General features: G+C 63.3%; 1 protein-coding gene across 4 annotated transcripts in view; it reads left to right on the forward strand.

The window, feature by feature from the left end:
- Nucleotides 1-12,174, forward strand: part of SNED1 (sushi, nidogen and EGF like domains 1) — an 85,145-nt gene that overhangs the window by 53,831 nt on the left and 19,140 nt on the right. For all 4 annotated transcript variants that reach the window (XM_078071593.1, XM_078071594.1, XM_078071595.1 and 1 more), the window contains exons 17-26: nt 1,484-1,597; nt 1,924-2,037; nt 3,018-3,131; nt 3,481-3,777; nt 5,245-5,428; nt 7,275-7,387; nt 8,231-8,512; nt 9,610-9,754; nt 9,837-9,919; nt 11,487-11,600. In XM_078071593.1, the coding sequence (XP_077927719.1) occupies nt 1,484-1,597; nt 1,924-2,037; nt 3,018-3,131; nt 3,481-3,777; nt 5,245-5,428; nt 7,275-7,387; nt 8,231-8,512; nt 9,610-9,754; nt 9,837-9,919; nt 11,487-11,600 (1,560 nt within the window). The remainder of the gene's footprint in view (nt 1-1,483; nt 1,598-1,923; nt 2,038-3,017; nt 3,132-3,480; nt 3,778-5,244; nt 5,429-7,274; nt 7,388-8,230; nt 8,513-9,609; nt 9,755-9,836; nt 9,920-11,486; nt 11,601-12,174) is intronic.

Genomic DNA, 12,174 nt, shown 5'->3' on the forward strand with positions numbered 1-12,174 from the left:
CGTCTAAAACCAACCCAAATGCCCACCACACAAGAATGGACAGAGTACGGTAGAATCCCGCCGTGGACTCTGTTACTGTCGAGCTCACACAGAGACCCACAACAGCATGGAGATAGCTCATTAGTATCATTTTGAGTGAGAGAAGAGTACATGTATCACGATATCCTTTTAATAAAATTCATAAACAGCAAAAACAAAACCATACATTGTTTAGATAGTTCATAACAATTAAAACCCTAAAGAGGCAAAGACAGCCCCAGAAATCCGCATCACAAGGGTGGGGGAAGTGCGTGTGCCCGGATGAGCCAGTGAGCATTGTAGCTCCTGGGTGTCTTATTCACTACCATTTATCTACTTTGTTACATTTTAAGCATTAAAATTAAACTTTTCTAAATTGAAGATTTTGAATTCCAGAGCACCACTCCCAGTTTAAAATAAAAAACAAGCCTGTGGCAAATACTCTAAAGTGAAGGCCTCGTCCCCAAATGTAGTGATTTCATACGTGGTGGCTGTGAATGGGGCATTGGCAAGATGGGGCCTGGCCACCTGGCAGCCGCTGGAGTGAAGTCCTCCAGGTCATGATGAGCATCCCCCATCCTGGGGCCCACTGCCCACCTCTTCCGCTCCAAGGTGTTTCGGGCCTCTCCAAGCACTGAGGGGTGCTGGACAGTTCTGTCCGGCTCCTCAGAACAAAGCTAATTCATGTCCATCTTATTTGGCTTCAAGCCCCTGCCTCCAATCACAACACCGCTTTATTCTTGGGGTCCCTCCTGGTGCCCCTGCACCTGGGCTCCCCTCTCGGAAGCTGGAGAGTGCGGATCCCAGCCTCCCAGCCATGCCGCATGGGGGCTCCTGCCCCACAGGGCACAAAGGAGGGGAGGACTGCAAGGCGCAGCTCCACCCCATCCCTGCCTCCCCCAGGCTGCCTGGCCCAGCACTGCCTGCTCTCTGACTCCCGCCTCTCTTTGTGAACATCTCAGCCTCCACCTCCGGGGGAGCAAGCTGACCTTGACCTCCTCCCGCCTTCTGCAGCCTCTGCCCCAGCGGTAGAGGAGGTGGGGTGGAGAGAGTCCCACCCTGCCTCTGGGCCTGTGCTCCAAGCCGGCAGAGTGAGGGGAGGCCCGCGGGGTACACTGGTGGATGAGCCTGCACCCTCACACCTGCGTAGGGCTCTAAGCCCTGAGACAGAGACACTGCTCCAGGGAGGGCCAGGCCCAGGATGTGTCCAGGCCCCTGAGAAGCCTGGGCAGTGAAATGCTGAAGGGACCTGGGGGGTAGGGCCTTTGTAGGGCAGACAGCGGAGAGGGGGGCATCAGGCTAAAGCCTCAGCACACACGTGAAATCCGGGGGCTGTGGAGGCCCCTGGAGGTCCGCGTAGAGCCCACGCAGGGCCGTGCAGTCCTGTGTAGGGCCGTGTAGGGCCTGCGTCCCACCTAGATGGAACCTGCGTAGGGCCTTGCAGCCTCCTGTCCTGTCTCTGCAGAGACAGACGAGTGCCAAGCGCAGCCATGCCATAACGGGGGCTCCTGCAGGGACCTCCCGGGGGCCTTTGTCTGCCAGTGCCCTGCAGGCTTCACTGGAGTCCACTGCGAGACAGGTAGGGGCTGTGCTCGGCGGGGTTCCCTGAGCGGCTGGGCCCTCACCCACATTCGAGATGCCCTGGACATCCTGGACAAACCTATTCTCAACAATCGTAGACCCTGGGCCACTCGGAGAGCAGAGGGACATGGCTGGGCCCCTGGCCCCAGGGCGGGGGGGAGGCACCCCAGGAAGGGAGCTCCGAGGCTGAGGGGGATTTCCCCAGCAACCCCCCCCCCCACCCGGCATCTCTCCTCGATCCCCCTTCCCTTCTTCCCGCTGTCCTCTCCTCCCTCCCCCAGACACCCCCTGGCGGCTCTGGCCGACTCTCTGGGTGTTCTCCAGAGGTGGATGGCTGCCACTCCAGCCCCTGCCAGCACGGAGGCCGATGTGAGAACGATGGCGGGGCCTACCTGTGCGTCTGCCCAGAGGGCTTCTTCGGCTACCACTGTGAGACAGGTAGGGAGGCAGGGGCCAAGCCCCGACTCCTCCAGAGGCCCTGTCCTCTGGCCTCTGCTGGGTCCCCTGATGCCAGCTACCCGCCTCCTGCACTTGCCCCTCCAATGGCCCCCCTCACTCCCAGAGACAGGCTGGCCCCGTGGATGGGGGCGGAGCTCACTGCAGCCCCAGCGTCCTGGCGCTCACCTCTCCTTACACCTGGGAACTCTCCGCACATTTTCCTCCTTTATAGGACTTGCCACTCTCTGCAACTGTCTCTTCAATTTGCTGGTCTCAGCTCTCCTCCTAGGATGGGTGTGTCCGGGGGCACGTCCTGTCCTAGCCCCCAGGCTGGGCTTGGCTGGCAGCAGGCCGCTGGGTGGGGTGCACAGGGCCACAGGGCAGTGAAGGCTGAACTGGGCGGGGGGGAGGGCGAAGGCCTAGGGCCCAAGGACTGTGGGGCCTGGGAGCCCAGGCATAAGCACCCTGGGGGCCGCCTGTGGCCAGGGAGCCTCACTGCACAAGCTTGGGGTGGGTGAGGGCACACCCGGAGGACCAAGGTTAGTGGCCGCGACAGTGATAAGGGGGCTCCCGTGGCTTCAGTAGGAACCTGTGGGCCCTGGCCCTGGCCTAGGGAACTCAGGTCCCCTGGGTGCCCACAGCCCCGGGGCAGAGGGAGGCTGCCCTGGCTGCCAGGTTCTCCCCAGGAGGGGCAGCACTGTGCTCGCCCCACCCTAAGTCGCCGCCCGTCAGGCTGCCTGGGCTTGGAGTGGTGGTGGGATGACCCGGCTCTGCCTCTGAGCCAGCCTCTCGGTGAGAGCTCTCCTGGAAAGCCCTGCGTTTCCCCTCCTTCACCTCCTCAAATCGCTGCCTGGGATGGCTCCACCCACATCCACGCCACAAACACGCCTACGCAGGAAGGACCTGCTGCCCCGAGAGCAGGGTCCCTCTGGGGGAGCGGGTGAGGCCCTAGTGTTCACGGCTCCTTTCCTCTTCCCCAGTGAGTGACCCCTGCTTCTCCAGCCCCTGCGGGGGCCGCGGCTACTGCTTGGCCAGCAATGGGTCCCACAGCTGCACCTGCAAAGTGGGCTACACAGGCAAGGACTGTGCTAAAGGTGAGGCGGCAAAGGTGCCGGCAGAGGCGGGCCCCTCGTCCCCCAGAGGGCACAGACCCAAGTGCTGAGCACCCCCGGGCGGAGCGTCTAGTTTCCCAAGAAGCAGGGAGGGGTGTCTAGTGGCCCAGGAGGCGTAAGTGCACTCACCTGTGCACGCACACCTGCGGCCAGAGACCAGGTGGACGGGGCCACTGTGGCCACAGGAGCTGGCTCCCCACCTGCAGTTGTTCACCTCCGCCGGGGGTGGCGGGCCCGAGAGCCACCAGGTGAGACGTCTGGCTGGGGGCCAGGGCTTCCGTGGCTGACAGCTGACCACCCCCTTCCCTTGTTCTTGACGGGAACCCTGAAGAGCTCTTCCCACCAACGGCCCTCAAGGTGGAGCGAGTGGAAGAGAGTGGGGTCTCCATCTCCTGGCGTCCACCTGAAGGCCAGGCCGCCAGGCAGATGCTCGACGGCTACGCGGTCACCTACACCTCCTCGGACGGTGCCTACCGCCGCACGGACTTCGTGGACCGGAGCCGCTCCTCGCACCAGCTGCGGGCCCTCGCGGCCGGCAAAGCCTACAACATCTCCGTGTTCTCGGTCAAGCGCAACGCCAACAACAAGAACGACATCAGCAGGCCGGTGCTGCTGCTCGCCCGCACACGTGAGTGCCCACTGGGTGTGTCTGCGGCCACCGGAGAGGCACACTGGCCAGGGGCCCCAAGGCGCCGGGGCTGAGGAGTGAGGCCCGGGGGAGGGGGGCTCCCCGAGAAGGCACCTGCCAGGGGCCAGCCCACGTTGGGGGTGCTGAGGGGACAGGCCAGGGGCCCAGGAGGTCACCCCAACACGCTGAGGGGGTGGGGAGGGAGCCTGCTGGTGGCAGTTCTAGAGAAGGGGGCCGGCAGGGAGGGGCCTCTGGGGCTACAGCTGCACGGGACGGGGAAGCATAGTCTAGGGAGGCCCTGGGGCCTTACCTGGCTCGTCTGCTTCTGGGATCTACAGGGGAGGGCCCGGTCCTCCACGGGGAGGAACCAATGGTGGGCAGAGGCCAGGGGACCGCGGGAGACTGTGGGAGGGGGTGCTAGAGGCTGGAGGAAGGAGCACGGACGGGGCAGTGGTCCCCTAGGCAGCACGGAGGGCCCCTGAGGGCAGCTGGTAGGGGTTCAGAGCGTGGCCAGCACACAGGGGGTCTGCTCCCACCATACCGCGTGCCGGCACAGGTCAAAGCAGGCGGGCAGGGCCAGCCCCAGGAGCACTGTGAAGCCAGACAGCCAGGACCCACCAGTGGGGACTCAGGCTGCGGAAGGAAGGAGGCGAGAATGCTCAGAGGCACGGACAGGAATTTTGTGGGAGGAGGAAGGTGCCCAGGTGTCACCTGCCAGCCCAAACCAGGCACTGACCCTGAGGACATTGAGGGCCAAGTGAGGGATGAGATGAGAAACTCAGGACAGGTGTGTGGTGGGGAAGGCCAGCCAAGAGGCACTGAGAATGCACCTGGGCCAGCAGGAGGACCTGAGTGAGCTTGTGGGGCAGAGTGGGCTCAGCCTGAGCTTGGCTTCAGGAAGAAATGGCATCCCTACCCCTCCACCGACAGAGTGAGAGTGGGGTCTCCCCAGGAGACCAGGGTGGGCAGGAGGGACCGCTGCCCAACAGACTGGGCACCTCACTGTCAGGAGACAAGAGCTCCCCTCCTGGCCCCTGTGGTTCACCCAGACCCTTCCCCAAGGTAGCCCAGGATTCTCCCAGCTTCCATCCTTGGTAGGCCCCAGCATCGCCCAAATGTTCACTGTCAGTGCAGCCAAAACGGCCAGGGAAAAGAAAAAGGAGGTCCCACGGTCCGTGTGTCCCAAGGGCCCCGCCCCACTGCCTGGCATGTCTAAATAGGCAAGACCCCAGGCCTCTGGTGGGGCCGCCTCACGCCCCACCCCAGGCAGGAGCCTGTCCGATTGACCCTAGTCCCACTGTGGCTGAAGGCCGCACCAGCAAGCCCAGGTGGGCCGGCACCTCGCTTGGGCCCCTCTCGGTGACCCCCCAGCACACTTCCCGAGCCCTGTCTCATTGTCTCAAGCCCCCTGCCCTCCCCTGGAGCGAGGAGGTGCCACCATCAGCTGAGGGGCCCGTTGCCCCCCAGGACCCCGCCCGGTTGAGGGCCTTGAGGTCACCAACGTGACAGCCAGCACCATCTCAGTGCGGTGGGCTCTGCACAGGATCCGTCACGCCACCGTCAGCAGCGTCCGCGTGTCCATCCGGCATCCTGAGGCCCAGGAGGACCAGTCCACCGATATGGACAAGAGTGTGGACAGGTTCACGTTCGGGTGAGAGCAAGGGGCCGGCCTTCGCTTCCGTCGGGGCTCTGGGGCTTCCTCCTTTCTCCCTCTGTGCCCCTCCCCTGCCACTCCCCACCTGCCCTGCCCGCCTTGAGAAGCAGGGGTGTGTGCACCTCCTGTGCTGCCCAAGCACCTGCTCAACGCTGACAGGCAGAGCCCCCCTTTGTCCCAGGCCTCAGCCCTGCCTTGTCCCGTCACAGGTGCTGCCAGACAGGTGTTTGAAAGGGCCCTGGCAAAGTAGGGAACGCTCTAAAACTCGGGGGGTCGTGCCTCCTGCACAGATAATGAGACCGAGCCACCCAGAGAGCGGCACAGAGCTGTCCTAGCCTGAGGCACGCAGGCCCCTCTGAAAGGGAGACACAGGGCGCCCCTACACTTGCCTTAAATTTTTATATTGTTCAAATCGTATGTTAGAACCTTAAGCTAGGCATATAAACGTCTTATGCTTAATTATTACAAATCAAATACACACAAAACTACAAAGTAAATACAACTCACAAGAACGTCAGTCATTCAGACTGGCTGAGGACTGAAGTAAAAGCTGGAACGGCCCCACAGTGAAGGCTCAGACCACAGCCTCGGCCCGCTCGGGTCCGTGATGGGCCCCTCGGGGTGGTTCGCCAGCCAGGGAGGCGTCTGACACCTGCTGGGAGCAGTGCTGGAAGACGGGCGGGTGGGGAGAAGACCGGCTGGGGCCCCTGGGCCTGCAGAGCGAACACAGCTCCAGCTGAGGAGACCCCCACCGAGTCAGCGGCACCTCTGACGCAGCAGACGCCAGGTCGGCTCTGTGGGGACAGAGCAGCAGCACCCCGCCCAGAGCCGCCACAGGCCGTGGCCGTGCAGAGGGGTGTCTGGAGTGGGGCAGGGGTCGGGGGCAGGCAGGCCAGGCCAGGCGGGGCACGCGTCCCGTCCGCATCCCTGAGCCACCCACACGGCTGCGCATTTCTGGTCGGCGGACTCACCAAGACCCTATTTTGCTTGCCTGCTGTGCTGGAAACAAGACTCTGCTTTGTGTTTTAAGTGTTGCTGTGACCTTTCTTGATCGATGTCCTGCCCACTTCCAAGGACTGGTGTGACAAAAACACACGGGGGGCCCTGGGTGGGCACTTGGTGACTGAGTCAGGGTCCCCAGGACCACCCAGCTCGGTGACTCACTAGGGCCCCCCCAGACTCAGCAGAGGCCGTGCCCCCAGCTGGGATTCACAACAGAGAAATGGTGCAACGCACAGGAAGGGAGAAGTCGGGGGACCGGGGCTGAGCTTCCAGGGCCCCTCCCCCTGGAGTTACACAGGCCACCACCAGGCGTGACGACGTGTGAGGTGCTGTCTTCAGGGGAGCCCGGGAGAGACGCAGCGCCCAGGGTTTTTATCGGGGGCTGGGCCCGGGGCACCCCTGCCTGCTGTCGATTCGGGGCACCCAGGAGGAAGCGGGTGCTCAGCATGAACCACGCTGCACAGAGGCGTGGGGGCAGCGAGGTCCTCTCATCCATGAGGGTGCCGGGAACTCCTGCCGAGGGCCCCCCAGGAGGGCAGTGGGGCCTGCTTGTTGACCCTCTTCTGCACAATGACCTCCAAGTGCCCCTTTCTGGCCTCTCCTGCCCGAACACCAGTCTCTGCACCATAGCCCTCCCAGGCAGGTATGGGCCATTCTCGACCCCTGCCCTGTACTAGACCGACAGACCAGGGAGTAGCTCCCACCTGAGGAACACACGGGTCACAGGCCACAAATGTGGTCATTGCGGAGGCCACCTGCAGGACCACCCACAACTAGTCCCGCCTGTGTGGAAGGAGTTACAGTCTGGCAGTGGAGTCTCTCCCTGGCCTCCCTCCCCCAGGGCCCTGCTGCCAGGAAGGAGATACACCATCCAGGTGACTGCCCTCAGCGGGCTTGGGGGACAAGAGCCTCCCACCGAGAGCCTGGCCTCGGCCCCACTGCACGTGTGGACTCGTGAGTACATGACCTCAGGTCTTGTGGGACCTTTGGAAGCTCTCACCTCCCTCCAGCCCGAGTCCTACCAAAGTGGCTCTGGCACCCCAGAGGTCTTCCCCACAGGCGCCAGGAAGGGTGGGCATCCCAGGAAGCCCTCTGCTTCCAGCACCCAAAGGCTCCTGGGCTCCTACCAGACGGGGGTCAGAAGCAAAAGGCCAGAGGGCATGCAGGTGAATGCCCACACTGTCCAGTCCCTGATCTTCACGGTATCTGGTGGAGAGGAGGCCTGGCCCTCACCACCCCTCCCACCCCAGTATGGAGGGGGCCAGAGTGCCATGCTGTCCACGCCAGGGGGACCCGTGAACAAGGAGGGGTGCGTGGTGAGGAGGGAAGGTCTGGGCAGGGTCTTGGTTTCAGGTTCCAGGACAGCCCAGCTGGGGGAGGCACATGGACAGCCCATGGGCGGGAGGGGGGGACGGGGGGGTGAGGACTGGCTCAAGTCCTGGCACTGACCCTGAGTGCTGGGACCCTGGCCCACTCCCTGCCCGTCTGGCCCCCTCCCACACCCCAGGGGAGGGTGCACATGGCCAGGCTTAAGGAATCAAAAGGAGAATACGCTGACAGGCTGCGCAGGGATGGGGCCTCCGTGGCTGCTTCCAGGCAGCATGTTGGGGGGCCTCTCGGGCAGAAGGATGCACTGCTGCTGACCCAGCTGCAAACACCCCTCCACACCACCCTTTAGGACTGTAAGGTTGTCCATCATGACCACATGGGGCTTCCGGGAGACTTCAGCAGTCGTGTCAGATCTTTAAACTTGGTGGTGGCCCCTTTCACCTCCCTCCCCTGCTCCGTGCCTATCAGGGCCCCTGCCGCCAGCAAACCTGACAGCCGCCAGAGTCACAGCCACCTCTGCCCATGTGGTCTGGGACACCCCCACTCCAAGTACCTTGCTGGAGGCGTACGTCATCAACGTGACCACCAGCCAGAGCACCAAGAGCCGCTACGTCCCTAACGGGAGGCTGACGTCCTACACGGTGCGGGACCTGCTGCCAGGACGGCGCTACCAGCTGTCGGTGACCGCCGTGCAGAGCACTGAGGGCGACCAACTGCACAGCGAACCTGCTCACCTCTACATCATCACCTGTAAGTACGGGCCTGCCAGGGACAGTGGGGCGGGGACGGCCACTGATGGGGCCAGGAAGGCGGCCCAGCCCCTCGTGCTCATTGCGGGCCCCCAGCAGGACAGCGGCCTGGGCTGCCCTCCTTGGGGTGTGGCATCCTTGCCCAGGAGACAGCGCAGCCCCAGGACCCGCACCAGCGACACTGTCCCAGGGACGTCAGACAACCGCAAAGCAGGACTGTGTTCACACAGGAGAATTTGGGGGTGTGAAAATCGGTGGGGAAGGAAGGACTCACAGACAGTTAGTGCAGGGTCAGTGCACTGGGAATTTGTAGACATAAGCATATTGCTCCCCACCTTGTCCCCGGGGAGTGGCCTTGCAGCCAGGCCTGACTCACAAGGAGCCTCTGGACAGAAGGATGGCCACAGGGAGGGGCGGCCTGGGAGAGGCAGGAAGACCCAGGCGGACAGACGGAGGGGAAAGAGCTGAGGAGCGCAGAGCCTCAGGCCACACGGAGGATGTGGTCTGCCCCTCAGTGCCCAGGAGGCCCACAGGGCCCCACCAGGTCCTGCACAAGGCTGCTGCCATGCTGGAGCACAGACATGCTGTGGGGAGATGGCGCGCCCCATGGACGCTTCGGGGAGGGCAACAGGGAGCCGGGAGGGAGCAGGGAGGCGGACAGTGGCTGGGCATGGGTACCTGGCAGGAGGGTCAGACCCTGCGCAGCTGCAGGCACACCTGCCTGAGGGAGGGCTGGGGGGCACAGTTAGGGCACAAGGGCCCACAGAGAAGCCTCGCCCTCACTCTCCGGGCATGTGGGGGTGGGGGGGCCTCTCTCAGGTGTCCTGTCAGGTCCGAGTGGCTGGCCATGCCCTGCAGGTGGAGATCTGGGGTCCAGGGTGGGCTAGGTGAGCTGGCCCTGTGACTCCTGGGATGGGATGCAGGGGGTGGGCAGGGAGCAGGGCCTGGGGCTTCCTAGGAAGCCACAAAGCCACCATGAGGCCCCACAAAGCCACCATGAGGCCTTGGGGCCGCACACGCCGTCTCCAGTGCTCCCCTCCGGGGGTGCCTGGCAGGACGAGACTCGGGCAGCCACCCACTCCTCCCACCCACCTGCAGCCTCGAGGGACGGCGCCGACAGACGCTGGCACAGGGAGGGACTGCATCCCCGGGTGCTCAGAAACAGACCCCCGCCCGCACGCCTGCCAGAGCTGCGCCTGCTCAGTGACCGCGACGCGCCTGAAACCCAGACCCCGGCCCCCAGGTGCAGCCTCGGCCATCCCCCTAGCGCGCGCGGCCCCAGGCATGTGCTCCGCGGCGGTGACCCGTGGTGACTCCCGTGGCAGGTTCTCAGAGCTGGTGGACGGCAGAGGGCGAGTGAGTGCCAAGTTTGGGGGCTCGCCTGGCAAATCGGCCACCGTGAGATCGCGTGAGTGCCTCGGCCAGCCCCAGGGGCCTCACTGCCACCTCCTCCTTGTCCCCGTGCACGATGAGGGATGAGTCCCTAACACCTGGACTTAAGACCACCCCCAGCGCCCGATACCGCCTCCACTGGGGATACAGCGCCACACAGGCCCTCGCAGCTGCACGGGCTCACGGGCTTCCCGACACAGCAGGATGGGTTGGAGTCCAGCTGCTGGCAGGGCGCGGGGCCAGGAGGTCTGAGGCGCGGAAGCCAGGCTTGCCAAGCCAGGGGTCACAGGGTAGCTTAGTGAGCAGGAAGCAGGAGAGCACGGCACCATCTAACCCCTTGCTGCTCAAAGTGAGATCCTTGGACCAGCAGCACCAGCCTCGCCCGGGGCTTCTAGACGGGCAGGATCCCACCCAGAGCTGTGCAGTTGGAATCTGTCTTTAATAAGGAGCCAGGTGACTGGCACGCACATCACAGTCTGCGGACTGCACCTCTCCGTCACAGTAAGAGACCGTGTCCCGGGTTCCGATCTTGCTCAGCCTGGGCCAGCAGGACCACGTGTGGCAGAGCAGTGGGCCGCTCGGCCTGGCCCCAGCAGCACAGGGCATGGGCAACGGGTCCACATGGGCTGGCCCCTTCCCACAAGGCTTAGCAGGAGCGGGTGGGCCAGGCATCTGTCTGCAACAGGTCTTGCCCAAGACTGTGGCACACCGGGCCACGAGCGACATGCCCACTGGCCGCCTCCCCCCACCGCCCTCGCCGAAGGCCCTCAGGACCCTAGGCAGGGCAGCCGGGCCTCGTCCTCACCTGTAAATCAGGTCCTGTTCTCATGGAATCCCTGGCACAGAACCTAACTACCAGTTTAGTGAGAATTTTCAACCAGCACAAACATTCCCAGGCCAGGGAAGAAAGGGGACAGCGATGAGCAGGTGGGGGCGTTGCAGCCCTGGCGACCAGAGGAGGAGCAGCAGAAGGGCTCACTGGACATGATGACCAGGAAGAGGTGTCTGGGAAGCTGGGCAGGCTGGGCTGTGACCCAGACACCCTCCTAAAGCCACAGAAGCAGTCGTAAAAAGCCCAAGCTCACAGGCAGGGACCCCGCAGAGAAGCTAACTTGCATATAGGGTTGGCCAAGTGCAAGGTCTGCCTGACGGTAGATGTAGGGGGAGGAGGCACCATAGCCCCCAAGAAGCAGGGGTAGAGGGAGAGGAGAGTGGAATGTGACCATAAGAAGGACAGCACAGCCTCCACCTAGAAGGATGGGGCTACTGGGTCAGATAGGACATGTGGCCCAGCCTCGGGCCACTGGTGACCTTCACTAAAGCAGCATTGAGGTTCAGCAGGAGGGTGAGGGCTGGCCCCCACCTGGAGAAAAGCTGTCCTACTGGAGGCAGCTCTGGGGCCCAGGGGACTCTGTGCCCCAGTGGTGGGTATGGCAGCAGATGAATGGGCCACACCGAGCCCTCACCATGGCAATCTCTATACCATGAGGGAGAGAAGCAGCTCAAGAAGGTGAAGAAACAATCCTGGGCATGAGGCAGAAGGCTATGGGGCCAGCACGCTGGGACATTCTGATTTCTCCTAGAATCCACAGCTCCAGTGCAGCTTGAGAACACGGAGGAGACCCCCAAGCAGGTGCCTGAGCAGGTCAGCCTGGCCCTCCAGCTTCCTGAACACGGCAGTGACAAGGACATGGAAAGTAAGTCAGCAGGCATGGACTTGCAGCACTGACCATCCTAGGGGGCCTTAAGGACCACGGGAGGGGGGGACACCCATAGTGAAGAAGTGGGAGACTCAGCACCGCCCAAGGGGCAGCCAAGCATGCCATCCTGGAAAGGGTGGGGTGAACCACACCACACTTTTACAGACAAGGAACAAGCCTGGAGAGCAGACCCTCCCAAACTACCCAGGTCTGCCCCGGAGGGACTGGCCCTCCACTGCAGACAGCCCCTCCTTCCCTGCACATAAAGCTGTGCTCACCCCTCGCCTCTCCACAGAGGAGCTGTTGAGCAGGACGCAGTGGTCATGGAGGGGCAGCTGCTGAGCATGCTCCACATGGAGGATTGCCGGGCAGGCCACCACCCGTGCTCGGTGCATGAGGCCAGTAGGGCCTTGCTGACCACACAGGGCACGGGGCCTTTTCGGTGAGACGGTGCGGAGACATTTCTGCAGGACATTCTTACAGGACGTTTCACTTTTGGCACATGTTCCTTACACCAACTCAGATTCTGGCTCTACCTTTCCTCCTCGCTCTAACCCTTGGGGCTCTGTCC

This window comes from Halichoerus grypus, chromosome 4 (assembly GCF_964656455.1).
Source record: "Halichoerus grypus chromosome 4, mHalGry1.hap1.1, whole genome shotgun sequence".
In the NCBI taxonomy this organism is placed as follows: domain Eukaryota; kingdom Metazoa; phylum Chordata; class Mammalia; order Carnivora; family Phocidae; genus Halichoerus; species Halichoerus grypus.